The sequence below is a fragment of the Blennius ocellaris genome, assembly GCF_963422515.1.
Source record: "Blennius ocellaris genome assembly, chromosome: 4".
NCBI classification, from domain to species: Eukaryota; Metazoa; Chordata; class Actinopteri; order Blenniiformes; family Blenniidae; genus Blennius; species Blennius ocellaris.
This window is the reverse complement of record NC_137653.1, coordinates 16482482-16510169: the sequence shown is the minus strand read 5'-3', so window position 1 is coordinate 16510169 and position 27688 is coordinate 16482482. Positions and strand designations below refer to the sequence as shown.

Here is a 27688-nt window from a genome sequence, read left to right as displayed (position 1 = left end):
TCTCTCTCTCTCTCTCTCTCTCTCTCTCTCTCTCTCTCTCTCTCTCTCAGCCATTGGTTTTCCTCCACAGACTTAAAGCAGTAACAAAGCTACGAGACAGAGAGACAGAGAGTGAGAGATAGAGAGAGTAGAGTGAGTAGAAGGAGAGGGAGAGGTAGAGAGAGAGAGAGGGAGAGGTAGAGAGAGAGAGAGGGAGAGAGAGAGAGAGAGAGAGAGAGAGAGAGAGAGAGAGAGAGACTGGGGAATGTGGTTGCTATAGTAACCATCTGGTGGGTCTGAACAGTTTTTCCCTGGCATTCATTTCATCATATTGAGCCCCTGCCTCTCTTCCTCTCTCTACCTCTACCCTCACTTTTGTTTATCCCTCTCTTCCCCTCCTTCTCTCCTGGCACTCCATCTCTCTTATCTCCTCATCTCCATCTCGTGCCGCTCTCTCCCATTCCCTTACGAGCTGCCTGCCCGCTGCCCTTCCTCCTTCGCCTCCCTTTCCCGGCTCTCCTCACTTTCAACGCAAGAGAGAGAGCGGAGAAGGCGGGGGGTGGGTGGGGGGGGGGGGGGGGGGGGGGTTGTCTAACGTTAATGCAGTGTGGTCTTTCCCTGTCTGTCTTTTTGGTTGTAAGTCCATTTCTATCACCCTGCCCTGGCCCCTGACAGACCCATCTGTTAAACCTGGACCTTTCCAAACAATAACAATGCATGAGGACATCCATAGTGCCAGAATTTGTGAGGAATTCAGGTTTTTAGAAGACGAGTAAAAAACTGGATAGACATCAGAGAGGAAGCTTGCTTGAAAGATTGACGTCATCTGTTATCACGATTTAGATGCAACCAAAGTAGTGTTTGCCCCCATATCATACGGGCACACAAATGACTCCATGCTGCACTGCTCGAAAAAAAATATATCAGGTAAAAACCTCACTCATGAGCAAAAAGAATATACTGTGATGTAGTATCGAAGGGGCCATTTATTTTCTCAAACAATGACTGCATTTTCCCCCTTATCAGGAGTCGTCCTTGTGAATTCCCAGCAGAGTCTCAATCAGCAGGAGAATACCTGATCCCAATGCCAAATGAGCTTGCCCACTGCATAGGCGCATGCAGATACACATATTTTAATGTATGCACATGAAAAAAAAAAGGCATAAACCATTAAAAAGAAAAACAACCCACATTTGCAAGGGTGTGAAACGCGAACTCTGCCCCACCATTTGCACGATAAACACAAAATGTATCCCGTCATGTATAGCCTATCGATCCGCATCAAGATGGAGGGACAGCAGTTTTCTCAGAGAGTGGTTCAGTACGTGAGGTCGCAGCACGTATTTCCTTGCCAGAAACAAAGGTCAAATTCAGGAGTCTGGTGGAGAAGAGCTCTGGGTTTCCACAGGGACGACCATGTGAGAATCTGTCAGGACTCCGCGCGTGTGTGTGTGTGTGTGTGTGTGTGTGTGTGTGTGTGTGTGTGTGTGTGTGTGTGTGTGTGTGTGTGTGTGTGTGTGTGTGTGTGTGTGTGTGTGTGTGTGTGTGTGTGTGTGTGTGTGTGTGTGTGTGTGTGTGTGTGTGAGACGTGTGACATATGAATGTTCCCTTCTCATTCCTACAGTCTTATCCTTCTGTCTCTTCCTGTCCCTTGTAGTGCCTCTTCTCTTCTTCCTCTCTCCACCTCTTCTTCTACACCTGTCGGAGCTTATGTAACCTAACAGCCACCCAGAGCTTGACTTTCATCTGCCCCTTTTCACAGCGCCGGTGATTATGTTCTCATGAGTGCTCACTACAAAAACCTTCTCGCTACAATATTATTCACACAGTAACTGAGTAAATTAAACCTCCCACTACATGAAAAGAGGATCCATTTATTGTCAAACGTTATTGTTACAAATAAAATGGCATATTTTGTAAGCGGACAACATCAGAGTGATATCTTGACAAACAATTCATTTATCATCTCCAACTGCTTCATCTCACCGAGGGGTAAATGGGATCCTTTCCTGGCTGACATCCTGGCAGAAGGTGGTCGACTTCCTCCTTAAAATAGATATAAAGCAGGTATACTGTGGGTTTCTGGGCAGGTTATTTACCTTTATGTCATGTACTGTCTGAGGCCTCCTCTGACTCTGCATTTCAGGATGTTAATTTCAGTTAATCACAAATGAGGATGTATACATTGGCAACTTTGTACCCGAACTGAGTTTAGAGTAGCCACTCTTATGTTTCAGTTCGCTTTTTGCTATTCCTTTATTGTTGAATAAATTTGTAAGTACACTTCACATTTCTATCATTTATCAAATTCACGTGTAATTGTATGACACAGCATGTAATACAATGACAAATATGTTTTCTACATTGTAATTAGTTCTTTATTTTTATTTTTTGTTTGATTTAAGCATTCAGTGTTACTGGAGAAACATCTTCACATCATCATTTTATTCTTGAAATGTGTGAAATACATTCAGAAAACAGAATGAATAACCAAATAGATAAATATATCTGGCAATTCCTCATGAGGCTGATAAATTGAAGTCGCACTCAATACCTCTGGCAGCAGGGTTTACTGGGCCACCTGTTCACATTTCTGGTCTCTATTTCAACTAAAATGAGTCATGTTTGCAAATCTGTGCTTGCAGTGTGCTTATTGAAGTCTGCTGATCCGATATTGCTAAATATTTAAAGTTGTATCTCTGAATCAATCCTTGATCCTGGAAGAGATCCCAGAGGCTTTAGCAGCTGGGGAAAAGATTCTTTCATACCAATAGTATTTTATTTGAAGACTAATCCAGCTTTAAAACAAACACACACACACACACACACACACACACACACACACACACACACACACACACACACACACACACACACACACACACACACACACACACACATGCATCTATGATCAATGTCTATCAAGGTTGCATATGGAATTGAATGGCCTTGATATGTTACAGAAATGCACATTTTTATTCAGTCATCTTTCAGCTTTCTATGGATTTTATGACACGGTGGAAACAAAAGAGTTTGTCCTGGTGAACGAAAGCCCCTCCCTTGTTTGTGAACTACAGTAGGAATCCCATTTCCTTATTCTTACTTAGTTAAAAGCTGAGAAAAAAAACTGTTGAACATGTTGATTGACTCTATAATAATCCAAAAATAAGCATAAAGAAAGCAAATATAAGGCAGAACTTCCCATAATCTTTAAAATTAAGTGTCTTTTAGCTTTTTTTCCTTCCCTTATTTAATTTTGTTGTTGTACTAATAGTATAGGATCCTTTCAAGTACCTACTTAAATGTCTCAGATTAAACTAAGATGAAAAAAAAAGGCTCTGAAACACGTCATTATCTAAACTCACCTGGATCACCTGATTATGTGTTGCTCTGCTGCTCGGCTGCTATTCCTCCATAAAGCTAACTAACTCTGACATTGTGGCCATTATATTTATATAAGCACAATGGGCATAAACTTTTTTTTTGTTGCTAGACTGATAATTACAGCTTTTTTTAATCTTCAAATTAGTCAGGTATTCAGAAGAAAGCCTCAGCATTGTGCAGTCTTTCACTTTGTTATATTTGCAGAGTGTCAAACGTGACGATTTCATCCAATCTTTTTTCTATTGCAGAAAAATATCCGGCTGTTGATGTGTGTTCCAGAGTGACACTTGTCCCCTTTGTGCTACTGTGAGTTTATCTGCAAGTTTGGCACTTATGTACAGAGAGTTGATGCAATTAGTAGCTTCCTGGCTGACGCTCCTCCAAATTCATTCACACAGATTTAGAGTCTTGGGTGTCTTTTCACCATTTCATTCTGCATTGACCATTTATCCTCTTTTTAAAAAGTCGCACTTTTTTCCTTTTTCTGACGAGAAACAAGTGTAGCTGCATGTGTACTGTGTGTGTACGTGACCTGTGGTAAGTGTGCGTATATCTGGGAATCCACTGAAAAAGCCGCAATGTCACGTACGGTGGTGAGGATGTTTTGAACATAGAGAAGCTGAACAAACAATAAATAGCTTCATTAAAACACATATTTGAGCACAAATGACTTGTCTTGTACCAGGTTTCTCTTTTCTGTACGATTACAGGTCTCTGGTTAGGTTCTTGTGTTTTTAGTTGTATGGCAGTAGTACAAGCTTGTGCGAACACTGCAGAGTCTGGCTCTGACTGCATTATTTTGGATAAAGAGATCCACCATTCAGACAATCATAAACCATTACTCCCGCCATGGAACATCCTGTCATCCTGTGTGAGGGGATATAGGCTGTTTCTGCAGTAGGCACCACTGTCATGGTTGACTGCCGTCTTGCAAGAAGGGACTATTTTGGAAGGATAATACGGTCACGCCACCGAGTGAATAGGGGGTCTTGAGAGAAGACGACAGAGATAAGAGAATGAAGAAGATTCCATTAAAGCGAGCGATGGTATCAAGAAGAGGCTCAGGAAAGACTATTCTGCGCCGAAAGCCCACCGTAGCACCCATCCAGTGCAAGGTGCATCTGTTACCATGGTACCCGGCCCAGGCAGCCCCTTTCATGTCTGTCAAGATGGGGAGGGAGGGAGAGACTCGCAATATGTTGGTCTCGCCTGCAGTTGGAGCTGAAACGGACATGTGAGCGCCTATGTGTGTGTGTGTGTGTGTGTGTGTGCGCTGCATATATGTGATCCCCGCACACATGCAGGCGGCCCAGGTTTAAGGAGCTGTACGCTGACAGAGGCTCGTCACACAACATGAATCATTTAGTCACCACAGCAGTGCTGGAAATGTCACGTCTCATCACTGTTCCTCATGCCTCAGTGGCCCTGCACCATTTATATCTCTGACAGTGGACTTAAAGAGGAGACTTGATTAAAGAGAGAAGCTGAGATTTTTTATTTATTTTTTTTTTTTTAATGCAAACAGACATTTATTGCATTGGGAAGCAGTGGTGTACATTTTACCCACAAAATCATTTGCAGTACTGTAGCACTTGATTAGATCGTAGTCTGTTGTGCAATTGTCCGAGCCGAGTGTCTCAACTTTCCTGAAAACAAATCAAGACAAAGTGCCCGTTTCAGATTCTTGATGGGATTATTTGCTCATCATTCTTCCCGCTTCTGTATCCTTCCACGTCTGATGTTTCCAAGGAATGGGATGCTACGTCCTCGCAGTGGAAAAATGCTGACTTCACTTTCCTTGGCAATCCAATAACAACAGGAGAAACTGTACAAGGAACATGTCCAAAAGTTAGCCAAGCTATCTGCTATTTTCTTTCCTTCTGATACAAAACTAGATTTTTGTATTTTTGCTACAGTTTTAAAACAGTTCAAAAAACAAAAAGCAACACCGAATACGTCATTCCTTATTGTAAACCACAATCAACACTAACAGTAAATAGTACTTTGTTATAATCTTTATTACAAGATATTAGGCCACTGTACAAATCAGTGTGAATCGTACAGTACAACGCAGAATTAAGACTGTTTCTCGAGGTTTGTCATTCAAAGCTGTATACGAGGTGCTTCAAGAATACACAAGAGTTTCAGAATTACTGCCATGCATGCATGATTTTATATTTGCCATGCATGAGTTGGTATTTCAGTGTTTTAAGAAAGAGCCCTAAAAAATGGCAACCCAACAAAACGACTGAACTCAACGAGTAAATGTATAAAGCACAAAAAAGGACAAGTACTCCGGTACAGTATATCGCTCATGAGATTTGGCACACACAATAATGCACAATGCAATATAAATAGATTTATCAATAGGGTGTGTACAGTCAAGATACAGTATCAACCAATCCAGGTGAAAGCCTGGGAAGCTTTACAAACAGGTGGGAGGTTTACTGTATATAAATGACTCATTAGCTGCAAAGTATGGTAACAAAAAACACTCAGGCAACATCAAGAATTGTTAAGTGAAAAAAAATGTAAATCTCTCATTTGCTCAGTTTTCTCAAAATACAAAAAAAAAGAAAAAGAAAATCAGTCCCTTCGGCCTTCAGTCACTGAAAAAGCCATTGTTCCAAAAGATCAATAATAAATAAAGTCTAAAGTCACAGAACAAACCAGTTTAACTGTTCCCACTTTGTGCAAGAAAATATGGGCTACCCTTTCCATATTTACAAACTCTGGTATTCACATGCCCTCAATCAAAATGAAGAGCAGAAAGAATGATACTATAGGTTTGATTGATAAGATATAGGAGAAGTGTGTGCTTTAGTTTTCATATTAATCTATGTCTGTATCCTGTCCCTGATTTCTGCATTTCGACAGCGTAGCTCTTCTTATTTTCTCCTCAGCTCCCCCAACCTTGTCTTCCCCCATGTTTGGACTTATGGCGAACCCCTTCAATTGAGGGTGTATATGCATGGCTGTGTGCGTGTGTGTATGTGCACGATGGGAGGGGGAGAGGGGGGGGGGGGTCCACCTGGGGGTCTCCTCTGCTGCCATCTCCCACCCCTGCCAGTGTATGTCATCCGGACGGCCATGACTGACTGGGAGAGGCAGGTGTGGAAGTGCTGCTTGCTGCCACATGAGAGAAAGTGCTTATATACAGTGTCTTTGGATTAAAACTGGTAAATATCGCCATAAAAAATTTCAAGAGTGTCTTTAGGAGTGGGGGGTTGCGAGCTGAGCGCTCTAAGCCTCTGCTGGGGTCTTCTCTGTTCCATTTTTCAGTGCTCCATCTTCACCATTCTCATCCTCGATCACAACTGTGGATGACAGGGAGAGAGTTAACGAGAGGCGCTCATCTTGGTATGGCGTCTTGGAAAAAAAAATAACCATTGACTGACAGGAGGGCATTAGACCACAGTCATTAGCACTGCGCTGTATGAGCAGGACTGATGCGAGCATGCATGAGCAAGTGGGTCCAAGCAAAATAAAAACGATAAGCATGCAGACTGTGTTGCGTCTGATGCGCATTTGGGAAGGCGCATGTGTTCATGTGTGTGCGTCCTTGGTGTCCACCGGTAGGGGCAATGCCCATGTTTGTTAATGTCGTGTCTTTGCACTATACTGTACATGCAACCGTGCCTGCTGTCTGTCAATCTGTGCGTGTATGCACCGTCACAAGAGAGCATCAATTTTTCAAGGACCACTTAATGGCTGCATTACAAGAAATTATCTTAAAAATAAACAAAACACACTCAATAAACCTGACTTATTCGTACAAACAGATCATTCTGAATAACAGCCTATAAAACCACACATTCATCGAGGAGGGGGCATTCAGATAAAATCAGTTAAGCAGCATGCAGTGGGCATTTAACGGCGCGCACTGCGCATCCAACTTGCGTTGCAGTGCGAACAGAATATTTTAAAAGCCACACATTACGACATGCATGCAAACAGCAGACTTCCCCTCTGACCATCAGAGTCCACTGAAAACCTCGTTAAGGCAACAGTGTTATTGTTCTCAAGTGAAAACAGTCGTAATTATGGCGCAACGTTAACCTCCGTGCACATTCACCACATCACCATCCAAGCAAAAAAGACGCCTTAATTATATAATTACCCCGTTTGCTCCTGCCTATTTGTCCGAGTTTCGGCGGACGTTTATTCTGTGAGCCATTGAAGAAGTTGTTGGTGTCTTGAAGACGACAGGTGAAGGAAAGGTGTCCCTCGTCGCCTTCATTTCCATAATGACTCATATTTTCTTCGTTGAAAGGCAGCACTTCCGACATCTCCAAATGCGTCTTTATCACCAAGGCGCACAAAGTGAAATGTAAAGCTCGTCGTCAAGCTTAAACTCGGTCGTCTGTGACAAACAAAAGGGGGTGGAAAAAACAAAACAAGTGCAATCTGCAGGCACGACCTAGCCCTTTCTGTTTACCCCGAAGACACGTGTCTGTCTCCGCAGGTACGCAACAGAAATAACGGTAAATTTAAAATGTCCTTAATTTCCTCGCGCTTGAAGCTTCGGCAACATTATTATTTTTTTTTCTTTCAAAAACAAAAATACAAAAAAATAGAGAGAATCCAGAGGCGGCTCTTCTCTGTGCGTATTGCTTTGGAAATGGAGGCGCACGCAGCCTACAATGGAGCCGTGGAGCGCCCGCTGGTTTCGAGCTTCGCTGAACCCGTCGCACGGAAAATCTCAAGAAGAAATGCAAATTGAGGAGCGATGCAAAACACGGATCCCGGGGAGACCTGGCGAGGGAGTTGTATGGGGGGGTTTTCTGGTGCAGCCCACAGAAGCTTCCAGCTGAAGTCGTGGCGTACCGAACGCTCCACTCTCCGGGATCTGGACGCAATCTAACAAAAGGGCGATTTTTGAATTCAAAGATGGCACACTAATGCAAACCAGCTCAGATCTTTGAAATGCGTCGTTTTCGCGCCACCACTCGACCAGTCTGGGGATATGAAATCCCAAAGCCTCTCTTGCACGATTCCTACAAAATGTCCAATGCTCTTTTGCAGGTTTTGATGAGGACACAGATCCACCTGGTCAGAGATCACCAGAGGATGGCAGCATCTTCATAGACAGGGATGTGACTTTTGGCCCCGTGTGGCGCACATTTAGTTGCGTGCTGAGGAGCTGTGCTTGGTTTACGCGTTTGCACGACTCAAATTAAAGTGCGTAATATCAATGCGCATGATGTGAACAGTGGACGTCTGCTGGAACGGCAGAAGATCCAGGTTGGAGGAGAGAAACATGGTTCTAGTGCAATATTCGGGTCCATCAATTGATCACTATGAACAAGACTCGATGTATGTATTTTTGTGTATATTGGCATACTTCCAGCTTTTCTCATATTATCTATCATAATACACGTTAAAGATGTTATCTCTTTTGTACCCTTGAATGAGGCTGTTGCAGGCCCAGCGTTTCTGATTAAGACCTGCCGAGTAAAGCTTCCATATTTTTGATCATTCTTTTAACAAAGAAACAAACAAATGCACGTGCACGTGCACACGTATTGGCCTGTACCTCACAAGATCCAGTTGGAGGACACTGTGGTGTTATGTTGGCGCAGGAGGTGTAAACTTTCAAGATATCAGGCATGAAAACCGGTTCGCTTAAATTTATCCTCCTGAGATTTTTATTTTTTTCAAAACAAAACAAATATATGTGTAATTAACACCCATTGCTGTCCAACCTAGACAACAATGTACATTTATATAATCTCCATTAGGACAAGAGGACAAAGGGATGTACAGACAGAGCTATACGAACCATGCTTTCTCAGGTGGACCAAATTACAGGGACAATGAAATGAAAAGAGATGAATCTGAACTTTGGGGTCCATGTTGTTCATTAATAAAAGAGGCCGGGCTGTCATTACACACGACTCCAGTTCTTTCAATGTGAAAAATTCATATTTCCATCTGAACAGGTTGGTATATTTAATCCTAATTAAAGTGAGAAGCAAGTTACTTCTTCTTTTATGTCAAGTGATGATTTGTGAGTTCTACATTCAAAAGCCAGTGGGCAACATTCCACAAAGTGATATATGAGGTCACTGAGATGAACTAAGGACAGGCAGTCTAAGGAGGTGGTACTCAACTCTTTCTTCTTCCTTGGAGACGCTCAGATTGAATGAATTGTGTAAATTATACTTCTTTTCGGTTATGCTACTGCTAACAATTAAGAGGCCCCCTGTCCTGCATGTTTTAGATCTCTCCCTGCTTCAGAATACCTGAATCTAATGATGATGTCATCACCTAGGTTGTGAAAAAGCCCACTAACGAGCCCCTCATTGCAATCAGGTGAGTTGCAATTGAGAGAGAGCTAAAACATACAGGACAGGGGCCCTCGAGGACAACCCCTGATTTACAACAATCACTATTAATAGGTAAACATTAAAAACTCACCAGGCATTAGTGTGTTTGGCTGTTGTATTAATTATATTGTTTATTGTACAGTTGTATTTTTAGTGTACAGTTTCCAGTGAAGGAGACAGGTGTTTCATAATATTTGCAAAGGATATATATATATATATATATATATATTTGTGTATGACTTATGCAAACATCGTTAACGTGTGATTCACCAGAATCCTGTCCCAGCGCCACTTCAAACATTTTCAAAACATCACTTTTTTTTTTTTAAGATAAGAATATCTAAATATTTCAACTAGATCGTTGTCAGTATTTGGAACATCGTATGTACGATGCGTAGATGGTGTGATCAATCCACCGGCGAAATCTGGAGACAGCCGTGTAGACACCGGGAAACTGAGCATCACCACACCCGTTGCCCCAGGAGACCACACCAAAGACCCGTCCCCCACACACCAGCGGCCCGCCAGAGTCTCCCTGCGGGGACAAGGCCACACCCTCTATCAGTTACCGTAACACAATGTCTTTCACAGAGGAGCTTTCAGTTTCACATAATGTTTCTGTAAAGCTGCTTTAATGTCTTTGATTGCTGTTACTGGATACACTAAATTATACAAAGACTGAGAGCCGTGGGGCCTCGGAGGCAAGAAGCAATAACTACCCCTGTGGGTTGGATGACTCAGGCAAGAGGTTCGTGTTTGTTGTATGAGAAGAGAAACACTTTTTAAAATTACAGAGTGATTGGATTCAAAGCACATTAACACCCTGTTCCCACAACCTAACAATATAAATACTATAATTTTTCTAGATTATACGATCAAAAATGTGCTTACTATATTCAAAATAAATACAAATAGAGGGAGCACAAGAGTTTGTGTTTGTCAAGGCTTTTATTTTTCCTGATGTGAATGACTATTTCACATGGAGGAAACCTTTAAAATACAATTTCACTACATGCAAAACCGATGATGCCTGCAAAAAGCAAATATGGAAAACTATAATTGGTATCGAGTGGCATCTAATGTTCTAGTGTGTGTGATGTTATATATCCATGTTTGGCTGTATGTCTTTCTAAAATAAAGTTCAGGGAATGTTTTGCACATAATAGACTCATAATACATACAGAGGAGTCAAATATAAAGGTGGCAAAAACATACACAAATGTGAGGTGTCATTGTGTTATATAATTTGAAAACATTGTCTCTTAGCTTTTTTTCGTCACTCACTTAGAAAAGCCAACACTAAGTTGTCTACTGCAGTGTTAAATATAGCGCTTTTTAATTAGTCATTCAGTTCTTTACCTAAGGCAAAATATAGCCTACTGGTATATCACACATTGGATTCCATGTAATTTCTCACTCACGCTGAAGGCTGAGCACAAGCTCTTTTATAACACAATAAAACAACCCAAACCATGCTGTTGTTTGCAGCTACAAATAAGTTTATTTCAAAATTACAGTCAGCCCTTCTGGGGCTTTTCTCTCTCTCTCTCTCTTTTTTTTTTTTAGGGACAGGGCTGATTTTTTATCTACTCTCATGCTACTAAAACAAAACTCATTCCTGAGGTTGCACTGCCACATCAGTTCAATAGAAGCTGGTTGCTAAACCAACACTGACATGATGAGCTCTATCCTTGTACTGCCAGGGAAAGGAACGTCTTCTAAATCAGAGTTATTGTTTTGCGCTATTGTGAGATGATGAAGAGAGGCATCACTTGAGTTATGGGATATACCCTGGAGAATTTGCTGTCCAGTGGGCCCTTATCTTTATGTGACAAAACTATGGGTTTGGGTGTTGTTGGATGTTGCATGGGACACAACAAGTGGTGAAGATCCCTGTGGTTTATCCACCCAGCTCCTTCAAGGAGAAGTGATCCTTCAACAGACGTGTGTTTAACCACTTGTACACCTGATGATTTAAAGGAAATATTCTGCATTTCACAGAATAACTCACCATACTTATCATAATGGGTTAGATAATACTGGTACAACTGGCTGAAACATTTGAACCCCCCCCCCCCCCCTTTATTTTTAATTTGAAGAAGACACACTGTATCTCTGTACCTTGCAGGCATCTTTTCCGCCACTCCTGTAACCAGCGCACATCATGTTTGTTGTGATGTTGCCGTTGAAGGAGTCACTGCTGTTGCAACGTGACGCTGAAACAATGGGGACTGTGACCGTTCTCAGTGTGACAGGGGCCTGGGATCCACCCCAACGATTGTGGCCCCACCCAGACACACGACACACATGGCCCTCGATCACGCCCGTCCCCTGCCTCGGGAGAGCAACCAATGACACGTATTTGTTCAGGACCATTGGAGCCCGCAACTGGAAACCAGAAAATCAGAGGACAGTTCTTCAAGTGAGCGCATTGACAGTTAAAGGGTCTTTATCATGGTTATTTGTGGTTGTGAAGGTCGGCAATCATTAAAAACACATTTTTCTTGATACCTGCCACTCAAACAGCAGATACACTACTCAAAATTATATATTATTACATTATCTACTGATATGATATCGTTGTGTGACAATAATAACATTTGTGCATGATGCAGTCCCTGCAGTACCTTAATGAGCATGATGTCATTATTGTTGGTGCTCCTGTTGTACAGTGGATGGGTGACCAGCCTGTGGGGCTTAGCATACTGCTCAGTGCCCTCGAAGATATTTACTTTGTAGTCGCCAGCTACTATCATCATCTGCTCTGCCCTAAAAGACAAAAGACTTCCATTAAATCTCATTGAAATATTTATAATTGGTTAAAAAAAACAAAAAACAATGTGTGCCACTTGAACACAGTGTTCGCTGATCCTCCTCAGGAGCTGGTATATTTGTTTCTGTTTCTTCAGCTCCTTTTTATCTTCGTCTCCCTCATCACTTGGCCGTCTATATTCTACATGACAGTAGTGATTTGACACCATCACAGAGGAGGAGCTGGTCAGCTCTTTAGTGCAGCTACTGTAAACATACCAGAGCTGGCTCATAATGGCAGTGAGACACTGTGAACGCCAAATAAGTGGAGGCTGTATTAAGACAAACTGTGGCCGGTGGTTGGTGGAGGTTGTAGTCGGTTCATCTTTACGAGTACTTTATTACCTTATGTGGGTCAAATCCTGTGCAGCAGCAGTTTACGTGACATGAAGGAAACAATCCAGGCATTGACTACATCTATTTAAAACTATTCAACAATCGACTCGCATGGATTCATTCAAAACCTTGAAGAGCAGCAGGCACAAAGGAGTTTCTTTTGGTCTGTTTGTTCTACATTTTGGCTGCGGAAAGATTCCGGCCAGATGGAAGAAGAGAGAACTCACTGCTGAGTCGATAGCTCATGTTGGCCAGAGAAGACCTGGCTTCACTCAGGGATCTCACCTTGTAAAGGTGACAATAATCAGACAGTGTTATTGACAGTGAAGCCAGAAAGTATCCGAATAAAGCTGGGGGGGGGGGGGGGGGGCTTTCTTACAGACTGCATCAACATGAAGAGCAAACTCACCTTATTGTGTCTAACTGTCAACTACATCAGCAGCGTGACCATTTATTAGTACAGCAAACAAAATGTTGACTGAAGAGAGATGATATGCACCATTCAATAATTTCAGACAGAACAGAAATTGATCAATGTCAATTTGTCTATAACTGAAAAAGACATAGGTAAAGGGAGACAGGGTGTCCAGTCCAGAAGAGCAGGACTTCAGACAAGGTATCATTGTCCCTCACTCGTCGTGTCCTTGCAGTTCAGGAATCTGTAAGCATGCAGCAAAGACCAGGATGTATACCTTACTGGATCTGTAGCTGTTCTGCTGAACTGTGGGGTTAATTGCAGTTGAAAGCAAATGGAAAAATCCTTAAAAAGTAATCACATGGATGTTTTGATGCTCTAAAGGTGCGTTAAAGTCATATTAAGCTGAAAGCATGTTGCAACACCCACCTCACTGCTTGGCCTGTATGCAAACTAGAACAGATCCAAGTTTGCTTAAACATTACCAAACAGTTTATTTATTTTTTTCTAATATTGATTTTGAAAGATTTGCTTATCCAAAAAATTGCATTGTCAGTGTGAAATGAAGCCTAAATTCAATGAGTGGCTGTGGTGATCAGAGTTTTGGAATAGGTGCAATAATTGATGCTTTCCACTGCATTGGAACATTGTGAAACTGAGTTCCTGAGCACATGACCAACAATATCACTGGACTGCGGCTTTTACTCATCTTGGGTTTTTTTTTAAACTTGTTTAAGACTCAGTATGGAAAGGCTTATGCTCATGAACGTTTGTGAAATTTGAGAAGTCTTTGTTAAAACCATAAACATTGAAACTATTGTAAAAGACATTCAAGTCATTTGACAAATCAAAGTCAGGTATGATGTTAAAAGAAACAGTGATACGTAGCAGTTGTAGCTCCTACCGTTTAACTTCCACTGAAACATCTCTTGTATTTTTAAAGGCTGGACAAGATAAATATTTAATCCAGAGCATGGAGACAAAAATCCTGGGATAGTGAGGTTAGTTTTTTGTGTTTTTACCGGCGGAGGATAGTGTTTCCCACAGACTTGGATTTATTTGGCCAAGATGGCTTGCTGTGCTAACTGATGATGAGCAGCCGGTGGAGGCACTGAGAATATGAGAAAGAAATCAAGTTCCTTCCCAAATTGTAAAATCCTGAGTAGTAGTAGTATCCTAAAACACATTATGAATAAGAGTAAATTATGTTTGATCGATTTGTGTGATACAATCTGATGTAGTGTATTTATTTTGTAATAATATTGGTATTTGTTGATATTTTCTGACCACTGTGATGGCAAAGTGAAATCTGATGTCATGACAGCCCCAGTATTTTATATTTTCTGTTCTTATTTTTATGTGGAAAAACTATTCCCAAATGAAAAACATGACAAGTACACAAAGTCAAAGATCAGAGTATGCATATGAGTTGACCGTGACCCCTACGGCCTGTTTCTCAGCCAAGGAACAATGACTTACTGTGCACAGGCAGTGACGGGACAGTATGACATAAATCTGGCCAATTTCCTGGAATCAGACAGGATAACTCGCTCTCTCCCCCCCACTTAGTGATGATGCATCAAGGTCAGCCGACTCACCTGCATCTGTGCTGTTTGACTTCCCAGTGGTCTGCATTGATGTTTATTTTATGTTGAGAAGAAGTGCAACATTTTGATTTAACCTGTGACACATCCTGAATGGATGTGTCACTTTTTTTTGTTTGTTTTTTATTTATTTAATTATTTTAAATCATCTGTTGGGCCCATCTGCTCCTGACATCCTGCCAGGTTTACTGGTATACAGTATCTTCTAAGTCCACTGAAAAATTGCCAGTTCAACGTCGTTATGAGAGTAAAAATGCTTCAGAAACGGTTCACCTTGAGCGAAGTTACAGTCATCAGGTCACATTTAGATGATAATTATACAAGTAAACATCCCTGAAGGAAACCTTTCACGCGTTCTATAGTTTCTGTCAGATTCCTAACCTCACGCGGCTGTGATCGAGTGAAGTAATGAGGTCAGGTGCATATTTATGTACCTCCTTTGGAAAAATAACCGTGTTTTCAAATTGGTACGAATCTGTCTTTTATACAAGCTGACACCAGCTTGTCACAGTTTTCTTATGTTACAGGTGTCTACTGTAGACACTTCATTTGTTTGTGAAAAGATGAGGCTGATGTCAAATCACAACTACTGGCTCTTGCTTGTCAACGGGCACAGCTCAGCACGGAAAGTTGGGCTCACTGGGCTGAGCCACAGGAAAGTGTTTGACAAGACAGAGGCTAAAACAGCAAATTTCCAATATAGAGTAAACCCATTGGGTCTGTACAGGGCTAGTGCAAAGTAAATAAGACTTTAAGATTTAATGCATTGTAGACTTTCTATGATAAAGATGTGAGAAGAAAAAGGTGCCTGACAATGCTTATCACTTTTATACCATAACACCATGACTGGGGAAAGACTTTTCTCTCTTTTTAAATTCTTTACAAAACTATTCAGTAACTCGTCATTTGACAGAATAGGATGGCTTCTCTTTCAGGGATATTTTTTTTTTCTGCTGACAGGTTTATTATATCTAACATTTGGTATATGTCACTAAAACGGCTGGTGAACAATTCGTAGCAATGGCAAATATGTTTTATTAGAAAACAAATGTTTTAAATTGCCTGATAATATTAAAAGTGCTGTGTTTCTGGAGAACGAGATGTACATGCTAGTGGCAGGGGCATTTTTACCTAGCAACATGCACAAAAGTGATACATGTTTGAATGCTGAAATGTGCTGAAAGCTCTTACCCAATGTTACAGTGTGCTGCAGTCAGCACCCAGGATCTGTGAACGAGTGATCCGCCACAGAAGTGTTGGCCGCTTGGACTCTGCAGTGACACAATGTATCTGATAGAGTTTGGCGCTGCGGCATGGCCACCGACAATGCGGCTCTGCGTGAGGTCCCGGCCTGAGTCAAAACAAACACAAACACAATATTTGGAACACGGGGGAGAAATCACGAGCTGTGTTTGTGCAGTTGACCTCGGGTATGAAGGTATGTGGAGGTCAATCGCAATTACTTGCATCCATCTGAGAAGCAGCTTTTCTAAATTGGTCCTTAGAAAAAAAAGAAAAAAAAAACTAAATCAACTTCTCATCTTGCATGTAAAAACCCACATTTGTAGACGGGAATACATGTCTTATGTAAAGGAGTTCTCTTTATAAAGCGCAGTGACCCTTCAGTGAACAAAAGACAGACATAAAGATCGAGGCCCACTTAATCCCCCACCACCACACCCTTCAAAGTCCATTGACCCGGCCCAACAGTTAGTTGCTTTCTGTCTATTGGGAGGCCACTGGATAAAGGAGGTAATGCAATCCAGCCTGACCTTCTACTGTCACCATCTCACTCTCTTTGAAACATTATAGTGGCGACTCTTCCTGCATGGCTTACGCAACAGCCCATCTACTGCACATTGGCCTCAGGCTACGCAGCCGGAGACATGGTGGGAACAGTGAGAACTATTCTCTGAGAAGATCCACAGTCGTGGGCGGATTGTGTATTCAATATTTTGATTATCGACGATAATCACACATGTCAACGGCGAGGGCTGAAAATTGAGAGGAAATGAATTGTGAACAACAAATCATCAATGTCACCCTCAAATCGGTTTGTTGATTGCAACAGCCATGGAGTGATTCAGTTTGGATTGACAAAGACATTTGGTAACAAGAAAAATGTTCCCATTGGAGAAAAACCCTCTCTGAACCAAGAAGTGTTTTAAATAAATCTCAGTGAAGTTCAAGAGTTGTGTTTGTTGTTGTTGGTTTTGAAATAGACGTAAAAATAAAAAAAGTTAAACAACTTGACTCTATAGCTCTGCATATGTTGTAACCAGTTTGGACGGTCATTCAGACCTCATGCAAAAGCTGCTGTTGTACACCTGATATTTGCGACCAGCATATGAAGAACAACAGGACTATGTTTCTCGTTCCCTTCTGTCAAAGCAATTCTTCAATCATACGTTGCACTATGCCTTTCGACATGTAATTTCTATATTTCCTTTTTTTTTAAATTCAATCATGTTAAAGTTGTGTGAGGTTGCCTTACATTGCCCTTGTTTTCAGTCTTCACAATGATGTGACTTTCATCCATAGATTTGAAATGTCAAATCTTCATACACAAAAACATCTTGTCCTTGTTCTTTTCCTTTTCCTCCCCCCCCCCCAACCATTTTTGAGTGATAGTAACACAGCCTGAACTTGTTCATGATGAAAGTATTTGTTAAATATTTGAAGCTGCTCAAACCTTTGTGCATTTTGAAATATTAAAAAAAAAAAGAAAAAAAAAGAAGTACTCACTGTGGACTGCCATGAAACCCAGGAGCACGCAGCAGAAACACACGGGCAGGTTCATCATAGCGGAGGAGGGATGGAGCCGTTTATCTCACACCATACCAGCAGTTGAACAACCTGTGTCCTCTGCTCCTGTCTGCAGGCCCAGCATGGTCATTCAGCCCTTCTCTGGGAACAGTGGGAGTCACTTGCGTCAATCTTTATCCACCCAGTTTTTAATTTCATTGTTTATCGTGCGGCCACGGGGTACAACACTGCGGCATTGACTGAGAAGGAGAAGGAGACGTGAGAGCAACAAAGTTCACATTGAAAAGAGTATCTGCTATCGCAACTCTTTCCGCTGACCCTCCTGACTTGTCGAAAGGCCTTACATTGTTGCCATGGAAACAGAGGCTGCTGCACGAAGAAGGTTCATCTATACTGTATCAGCACACCCTGTCTGTGTCATCATCCAGGCTCATCCCTGTTGAAACGTCTCAATGGCCTGCTGTGTGTAGTTTTTGTGTGCGTGCGTCACGACTCTGTCCGTTGCAGCGAGAAGTGGCGACGCAGTGTGTGCGTGTGTGTGTGTGTGTCTGCGTGTTTCACTATGAGTCATGAGCCATCACTCAGCAAAAATAATTACTCCTATCATCACTATTATCATCATCATCTGATGATGATGATGATGATGGTGATGATCTTCAGAGTGGACAATCTCTCCTGACCTCATCTTGTCCCACATTTACAGAGAGCTGAATAATTGATGCTTCACGTGTCACAATGGGGGAGGGCCGGCTTTGTGTAGTACCCCACTGTCAGGTGTTTCCTGGGCCAACACACACACGCACACACACACACACACACACACACACACACACACACACACACACACACACACACACACACACACACACACACACACACACACACACACACACACACACACACACAGAGTTAGTATTAAGTATTAAGGAGTTAAGATAACGTTATGGATTCTTTTTTAACAACAGGTGACTGCAGGAAAAGTTTTTTTTTACCTTGCAAGTCACCTGTCATTAAAAAAGAAGCCATACCATATGTATTTAGAATGACAAAATGAACACAGTTCAACTATGATTTAAGATTGTTAGTCATATTTGGTGTTTTTGTTTTGTTATGGGTTTTTTTAAATAAATTAGTTAATCACATCAACACTTCTCGAATGTACTCGCTCCACTTTGCAGTTTTCAGTATTTCAAGGGTTTTGCTATTTTTTTACTGCTATTTCACCATTGAGGTGAAACTTAACAATGTGGCCTATCAACTAAAATAGCCTTGCGTGGGTGTTTCTCTGAGCTTCTGTCATGTTTTCATCCCCACCTTTGATTGTAGCACCTGTGGCACATTTTGAGCAATGCTTCATTGTCTGTCTGCAGATGTCCTGATCTCTGTCAGGAATACCTGTCGTTCTGCTTCCTATTTTTTTTTTCTCCTGGTTGTTGGTTGTTAGTTGATTCCTTCTGGAGTAGTGACATGCCCTTTTCAAGGTTTCTATTATGGTATTTATTGTCATGAGACACTGCTTTCAGTTTCACTCCCGTCTGTATTCAGATCCTCCATCCAGCGCCGGGACATTTTGACCTGGGGGTGAAGTTCCCATTGTCAATACATTTTAAAAGAGTTACTTCCAAAGCAGTCAAATTATTGACCTCATACATGTTAATAATGCTGAAAATGTTGGCAATATTTGCACAGATTTATTTTTCTGTCACAGTACTAGTACAAACTGACAAACTAATTTCAGACCTCAAGTTCATGCATAAATGCTGTCAGTCTATATAATATAATATAAAAACAGAATAGTTTAAGGCCTCCTTTGACCAATGCTTACGGTGTATGTCCTAAAGTTCAAAGTTACTATTTGTGATTCCTCATGTTTAACTCATGACTGAACAACGTCTTAATAAAGAGAGAGAGAGCGAGAGAGAGAGAGAGAGAGAGAGAGAGAGAGAGAGAGAGAGAGAGAGAGAGAGTGACACCTTGCTGCTTCAACTTCACACCTGAGGGAAAGTGTAGCACACTATCACATTTCACCCTCACAGTGACGATGACACCTTTTGACTATATGGAGACTCAGTTACCAATAAAACACCCCCCGTATGAGGGAAATAACACTGCTGGGAACTTAAATGTGAGGAACACCTGGGGAGGTGGAAAAGGCCAGGGAAATGGACAAAGAAGACCAGAGAGTGACGCCACACCATGTCCCTGCTGGATTCAACTTATCAACACAGACCAGACTGCAGTTCCGGGTGTTTCTTCTGTAATCATGACTGTTTCATATTGACCCTGTGTCAGCTTGAGTAGAAAACAAAAGTACAAAAGACATTCCCAGCGGGCTCTGGCTCTCGGCTCAATTTAGCGGGAATTCTGAGACAAAGTTTTTCCGTGTCAAAGTAAAGCATAAACATGATTATATCCTGCAGCATCTCAGATTGATGATGCACTCGAGGGCAAATATAACACAAGTAGACATCATCCGTCACACTCGTGCTTTTATGCTGTTCTCGGTAACATCACTGGATATACCAACATGTCTGGCAGTTCCATACTATCATTTGTCTGGTTTGTTGGCTTTCATCTCTGCAAAGCTTGACTTTGTCTCCATAGCTGAACAATAGGTTGAAGCTATGACAACAAAGGCGTCAGATAGAAAGGTGTAATGAAAGATAAGGCTGTATTTACTCTCGTACTAGGTCATATTCTCTCCTTTTTGTTTGTGTGAGAGACATTTGAGTAAATGGTGGATGATAGTGGAGGATAATAAGACAAGGGAGGCATGGATACAGTATAAAAGAGGCCTGCGATTTCTCAAGCTCCTCCTGGTATGAGAGGATTACAATACAGTGTGTGTGCCAGCTTGCATGTGTTTGTGTGTGTGTTTGTGTGCATGCTTTACCTGGACTGAGTTTTATTTGACTCTGAAAAAGGTGAGACAGCTTCAGTTTGTATTTTATTTGTTGAAATTTGTGTTATTTTTGGTATTTGGATGTAGAGTATATGTGCCAACTCTTTATGCACTCTGAAAGACAAAGGTCTTGAGTAAAGATGTTGATACATGATGCCAAGTCTCAACATCATTATAGTCCTAGTTAAAAATGTTGATGGTTCAATACACACCTATTGTTGAGACATAATGCACACTGTGGTCGAACTACATGTATTTTAGATGTTTCTATCTATTTTGTATCTATTTTGAACATGTATAGTCAACTAGTATTGCCAAACCTTTGAAATGTATTGCAGAAATCCAAAATGTTACCAACTGATTATTTCTATTATGAAAGATTTTAGAAATATACATTATTATTAGACTCGGAATCTTGAGATCAATTCTATTTCAAATGAAAAAGACACCTAATCCTTATTCTTTTCAGCTTGTATGCAGAAAGGAAAAGCTGCCAATTGAACAAGAGATAGTCAATTTGATTTCAGACCTGGTGGTGCATCAGGTTAAATCCTGACTTTGACTGTTAAGTCTACAATGCAAGTTTTAAAGATTTGTTAAAGAAACGCCTGGACAGAGAGCATCCAAATAGTGTATCAAAGTGTGTATTTGTGAAGTCTATGCTGTGATTGAAGAGTAAACATTGTTATTGTTGTTTGTTTTCAGGAGCAACTCTGATGGATCCGGATCAATTCTGGTTCTTACTGGTCTTGCTCCTTGTTGTACCACTAACAGGTGAATTACAATGGCAATTGAAACAGAGAACAAATATGGTCTCTCCATTTAAGCGGAATGCTTCAGAATATGGAGCAATGGTTTGTTTTATGATTTACATGAGGTGATATGTTCCTGTGTGTCTCATCACGTGTTCTGCTCTTAGATGTGTATGGACAAAGGATTATTGGGGGCATTGTGGTTCTGCCTGATTCAATCAAGCACCAGGCATCCCTCCGACACTCCAGAAGTGGCTCCCACTTCTGTGGAGGCGCTCTCATCCACCCACAGTGGGTGGTGTCTGCTGCCCACTGCTGGATGCCGTGAGTTCCTACACCTGCACGCCTCTGACTCAATCATTGATATCTTCTGACTTTGATTCTGCAAAGTGACAAGAAATCACATGTGCATATCTGAACATGAAGTAGCGGCGAACAAGCACTTTTAAGATCTCGCATTGTCACGTGTATCTTTGCAGGAGACACCTGATAAAAGTGGTCCTGAGTGAGCACAACCTTGACCACATAGATGGCACAGAACAGATATTCACTGTCTCCATTGTTATCAAACACCCCAATTACAATTACTGGACGCTAGACAATGACATCATGCTCCTCAAGGTAAGGCATAACTGTGAACCGGCACATGTGTTTGTTTCTGGGTGGCTTTGGTTGAGGGGGGTGATGGTTAAAAATGGGTTACTAATTCCCAACTGATAAGTCAGTAACCGAGCAAAGTATTATCTCAGAATGAACAACAAACAAGCTGTAGATAAGAGATCCATGACTCTCTTCTGCTCTTATTACCAAATTGATTGTCTCTTATATCCTATTGTCTTAGTATTGTACATTTTACCTGCAGTATATTGCAACACTCGGCATTAGGGAAATATCCAATATGTTATTGCTAACTGAAAAAAAACAAAGCAATTACACTTGAGATGTCAAAGTGAACTTATTTACTAATTATATTTAAGTGTTGCCAAAACCCCAAGCCTTGTTTTCAAAGAAGAACCTGTATGGTGTTAGTTTGAGCTTTCAATGTTGATCGACCATGGCTCTGTGGGTCAGCTTGACCGTCCGGCTAACCTCGGCGGAACTGTTGAGCCTGCCACTCTGCCAGATGCAAGCTCGCCCCCTTTGAAAGCCCCGACTCGGTGCACGGTCAGTGGCTGGGGTGTGACCTGGGTCTACAGTCACAAGCTGTCACCCGAGCTCAGGTCTGTGGATGTGGAGCTCTTCTCCAGCTGCTGGAGGTACTACTACTTCAGGGCCACGGAGAACATGATCTGTGCTGGCTGGAACACTGGAGGGAGAGACTCCTGTCAGGTGTGTGTGTGTGTGTGTGTGTGTGTGTGTGTGTGTGTGTGTGTGTGTGTGTGTGTGTGTGTGTGTGTGTGTGTGTGTGTGTGTGTGTGTGTGTGTGTGTGTGTGTGTGTGTGTGTGTGTGTGTGTGTGTGTGTGTGTGTGTGTGTGTGTAGTTGTTTATCACTTGCATAGGAAACTCAATCTGACATTTTAAATTTGAAAAAAACCCGATCAACTCTCCACAAGGTAATTTTCTTTTCAAGATGAAAATGTGGGTTAAGGTTTGAGTTAATGTTTGGTAAGAATAAGTATGAATGAGTTGAGATTCAAACGGCTGGGAATTGTGGTAAATCAAAGCAACCTCCCCTCAAGGTACAGTTGAGTTCCGCTGTGTGTCTTTTGCATGCTCTTTTAAGGGTATTTCTTTGTGTGTATGTGTGTCAAGTTCAGTGAGAGATTTTCTCTGCCACTTGTAATCAACCTCAGAAAATAAATAAGAATTTCTCTTGTCATTCTGTTGAAGCTGTAGGGTTGATATGTCAATATTTTTATTGTAATGTAGAAATACATAGCATTGGAAAAATACAAGGTTGATGAAAGTTGAGTGGTCGTCACTCATCTAAAACTATTTCAAACATGTGCAAAAAAAACAATAATATTTGAATCCAAAAATGTTTTGGAGGATTTGTTTTGTTGGAATCCAGAAAGCTGCGGAGTTAATTATAATTATTTCAGATGATCACCACAACCAGCTCCTCTCTTGTTACTCTCCGAAAGTATAAAAATACTGATTTAACAAAATAGGCACACACTTCCAGCTGATACCAGTTCATACACACACATTTAAAAGCTTTATGTGGACTCTTGTTTGCATGTTCTTCCTCAGGGTGACTCAGGAGGGCCTCTCATCTGTAATGGTAAACTTGAAGGCATCGTATCTTGGGGCATCGGCTGTGGCTGGAGTTCATACCCCGGTGTCTACACCAAGGTCAGAAACTACCTCGGATGGGTCGCCTCAGTCATCCAGAAGAGTTAATGGGACTCATATTGAAATCCTCTTCAAAGAATCTTCTACGACACGTGCTTCAGACCCAAAACCCTTCTGGACATTGACTTCTACGTATTTTTTAAATGTTGTGCACTTCAATGAAAACATAATCATATTGGGATAAAACTAAATTACAGCGAGGCCACAGCTAATGAATTGAAATGTATGAGTTTTTTATTTTCCAACAAAGCGAAAAAAAGTACACTTTTATTTAAAAAAAATGTCTGACATATTTGTTCAAATAAATGCGTTTTGTATCTTCGTCCTATGCTGTGGTGATGCCAAAACACAATGATTTGGGAAACCAATGTTGCTCTTTACAACCTCAGTTTCATCGCTGAATTAAAAAAAAAAAAACAAGTTAGAATTTGAAATGAATCATTTCTCATATTTTCCTCTCACATTATTCCAATTAGCACATGATTTTTGTTTCTTTTTTCTCTGCAGTGGGAGCTATTTATAGGGTCCAGGAGGCTACTAGTGACTGACATATGCCTACTAGTTGGGCCTAGTAGTGTTACTGGTGCAGGTTTGCTTACAATGCTTGTCGGCCAAAAGAAAAGATAAACATTATTAGTAAAACACAGTCGTTCTACTCGAGCACTGACTTGTCTTACTAGTGAGGACAAGGAGCTGACGAGGACATGGACCTTAAGTTGGACATCAAGGATATCTAATAAATGCTCAAATGGCTTTCAACAGGTAACCTTAATGTGCAGGTTGTCAACCTTTGTGAAAACATTGAGTCAAGTCTCTTCAAATTGAGGACACACCGGTTCACGTTTTCTGAAGTGATTTTAAAGAAGTGGCCCTCTCATGTCGCAGTTGGAAATGTTCCTGGTTGAAAACCAGGTTGGGCTTGGTGGTGTTTCAGTGTGGAATGTACACGTTCTCCCTGTGTTCAAATGGGTTTTCTATAGGTACTTGTTGTTTTCTCCCAAAGGACTGTGACAATGATCCCATGAATGTGAGTTTGTATGGAGTTGTGACCTGTCCAGGGTGTATCGATCCAGCGTCCCACAACCCAAAGATGAATAGCACTGTACAGAAGAAGAATCGTTGGACGGATTCTGATGGACGGAAATCAACAGTCAGAAAGCAACTTCACTCGTTTCCACGACCACAAACCTGCGGTTTTACTCATTCTAGTTTTCCCTCTCAGGACAGAGAAGTGGGAGTTAAACAAATGAAAGCTGCCATGTCACGTCTGTGCAAAAATATTTATGCATGATGACAACAGAATACCCCCCTCCCCTTTCTTCATGGCAGCATGTTGTCATCCCACTAGTGAGCGATTGGCTGTGACTGCGCCCTCTCCCCTTTCCTCTCCATCCCATTCACATTTAAAGCTGAGCCACAATGCACTCATTTCACTGACTCAACAAAAACAACCTTACAAATCCAGAGAGCCAGAATGGATGGAGTCAAGTTGAGCAGGGAGACGATGCACATTGAGGACCACAGTTCCAAACACTTGTCCAAGGAAATGGTAAAAAAGCTGGTCCTTCAGTCCCAAGAGGCAAAGAAGCAAGCATATTGTCCCTACAGCAAATTCAGAGTGGGGGCAGCTCTCCTGACCATGGACAACTGTGTGTTTACAGGTAAGTCGCATGAGAAGTTTTGTAAATAAGCATTCAGGTAGTTACTGAGATGAAGAGTAAAGTTTGGGTATAAGTAAACAGAACAACTATTGTGTATTTTTTATTTGATTGCAGTTACAATCCATTTTTAAAATGTAAAAGATATATTTTCAGAGTTTTAATCAAACACATTAAAAAAAAAAATTTTAACATGAGAATTATGTGTACTGTTATGATATACAACACTGAAAGCAGAGAAGGCGTGAAAGCCACGACATTATGCAACCTGTATTTTAGTCAGGTCTCATCTTGATCTCCTATTGGCTGAGACACCCTGATATGGGAGAAGAATAATACAAACTGGACTAGCTTCATTTCGCTGCATCGTGACGGTTTATTTTTCACGTGTCACTTCTACAAGAGTTCGTCGTTGAATCATCACGTAAACAGTCTGCATTTTTCCAGTTAAATTATATAAAAGCACCCGAGTCAGAATGGTGAAATCCAACGTTCACATGACCTCTGGTGACCTTTTGTCGTTGCAGCACTTGCGTCAACAGCTCTGTAAACACTGACAGAGATGTCAAATCATTGTCAACAATAAAGTGCCAGCATAACTCTTCCTGTCTGCTGCTGCAATGTACAAAGCTCAGCCGGTCACGTGTCCCACGACAGACGTGCCTGGGGGTGGGTGGGTGGGGGTGAGGTGGGGTCAAATGGCTGGCAAACAACAGTGGGTGCAAAGACCCACTGAGTAACTAGCGAGGCGAGGTGAGGTTAAAACAAAGCCTCTTTGGTGGTGAAAAGAACTCCTCGTCAAATGATTTGATCTGTTTTGTCTATTGTTGTGTTTGTGTCAGGTTGCAATGTGGAGAACGCTTGTTACAATCTGGGAGTGTGTGCGGAAAGGAACGCAATGTCCAAGGCGGTGTCAGAAGGCTACAGGAGTTTCAAGGCCATTGCCATAGCCAGGTAAATGTTCACTTCCTATTGCCTAAGACTTGAACGTTAAGCCAATTCTTACGAGAATTTCTAAAGTGTGATTCACCTCATATTGCACATCAGGCCAGCCGGAGTCAAACTTCCTGCTTATACAGATGAGTCAAAAATCAAACACATTTAATGTCTTCTTGTTGTACCATTTCCTGCTCTGTTATCAATTGAACTTTCAATAAGGCACTTTTTACTGCAGGTCAATTCAAAGTGCTTCTCGGGTCAATTGAGGCAGTGACAAAACAAGGAAGGACACAGAAAGAGTCAAATAGGAAAAAAAAACTCAATTACATTTGAAACATGTTAACAGATTTAACATCACGTACTGCATGAAAGACAAGTGGTTTGGAAATACCTTAATGTAAACAACAAAATATTAAATATTGAACTTGAAATAAAATATACCCATAAAGTCGACAGACCAGCAAAACTTCCTAGATGACATAACTTAAAATAAGTAAAGTAAGTCATAATGAAAAAAAACAAAATATCAAGATGCAACAATGTTATATTGCCTTATGTTTGGTTTTAGGTCACATAACCAAAACTCAGGGAGAAAATATAAAATCATTACTTGAGAGATTGCAGCAAAACAAGCAAGACAAGAATTCACATAAAATCATCAAAAACATTAAAATGATCCTTAAACAAAATTTCCAAATACTTGATAAAAAGACATTTAATTTTGTAAATAAGCTCAAGGACCAAACATTGGGAAATGTTGGTATTTTTGAAAGTGACCTCAGACTGACGCAATGAGGTATTAGTGTTTAAATTACACAACTGTACATTTCCCCAGAAGTCCTACAATCAAATATCCGTGTGCTCACTGGTCTGTTTTCTCTCATTTGTTCTTCGCAGTGACCTGAACGACCAATTCATCTCACCATGTGGCGGCTGCAGGCAGTTCATGAGAGAGGTATTATTTCTCCTTTTAGGATGTTTGTGACTATATTCAGTGTCGAGAATACAGGTCAGGTAAAAAAAGAAAAAAAGAAAAATTAATTGCAGAAGACTGGACATAAGTAATACAATCTACCTTTTCCTATTGCCTAATGGTTCAGTTTCAGACACTTGGACACCCCTTTGCTGACCCAAAACAAATCTGAATCTTGAACTGCAATAATTAATAAACAAATAACTTTCCTCCATTTTCTTAATCATTGCAGTTCGGGCCAAACTGGGACGTGTACATGTCAAAGCCTGACGGTTCGTATCGTAAAATGAGAGTGGACGAACTGCTGCCAGCGTCGTTCGGCCCTGAAGATCTGTCCATGAAGAAAGTGTTTGACATTCCTAATGAGTGCTGAGTCTGTTACAAAATATACACATATACGCACACGCACGCACACAGCTGTCGTTTCCTGGATTTGATTTGACATGTACCGTTTGTGACTGAGGCTCGGCTGAACGAATGTTCATGATTTGTAGAAGTTATATTTATGATGAATGTTTGTTGCGTTTTTATCTGGCAATTGTAA

The 27688-nt window shown here is 41.2% G+C and overlaps 4 protein-coding genes across 4 annotated transcripts; 2 read left to right on the top strand and 2 right to left on the bottom strand.

The window, feature by feature from the left end:
• Positions 1-6606: 6606 nt before the first annotated feature.
• On the bottom strand, positions 6607-7652 carry LOC308129569 (calcium/calmodulin-dependent protein kinase II inhibitor 2-like; the record flags this gene model as incomplete). The annotated part of the gene is made up of 2 exons (XM_080495540.1): positions 6607-6680; positions 7484-7652. 2 exons carry the CDS (start codon positions 7650-7652, stop codon positions 6607-6609), a joined length of 243 nt encoding a protein of 80 aa, XP_080351666.1.
• Positions 7653-10056: 2404 nt separating this feature from the next.
• LOC308129850 (trypsin-like) lies at positions 10057-17748 on the bottom strand (the record flags this gene model as incomplete). Its single annotated transcript, XM_080495956.1, is given in 7 exon segments — positions 10057-10227; positions 11814-12080; positions 12320-12461; positions 16050-16209; positions 17604-17675; positions 17678-17715; positions 17717-17748. Coding segments are annotated over 7 exon segments (882 nt in total).
• Positions 17747-23622, top strand: LOC308129516 (trypsin-like; the record flags this gene model as incomplete). Its single annotated transcript, XM_080495460.1, has 5 exons — positions 17747-17774; positions 21446-21602; positions 21758-21899; positions 22350-22607; positions 23473-23622. The coding sequence occupies 5 exons, from the start codon at positions 17747-17749 to the stop codon at positions 23620-23622; spliced, it is 735 nt and encodes a 244-aa protein (XP_080351586.1).
• A 1426-nt stretch (positions 23623-25048) lies between these two features.
• On the top strand, positions 25049-27517 carry cdab (cytidine deaminase b; the record flags this gene model as incomplete). Its single annotated transcript, XM_080495459.1, has 4 exons — positions 25049-25235; positions 26075-26186; positions 27069-27126; positions 27377-27517. 4 exons carry the CDS (start codon positions 25049-25051, stop codon positions 27515-27517), a joined length of 498 nt encoding a protein of 165 aa, XP_080351585.1.
• Between the last annotated feature and the right edge of the window lie 171 nt (positions 27518-27688).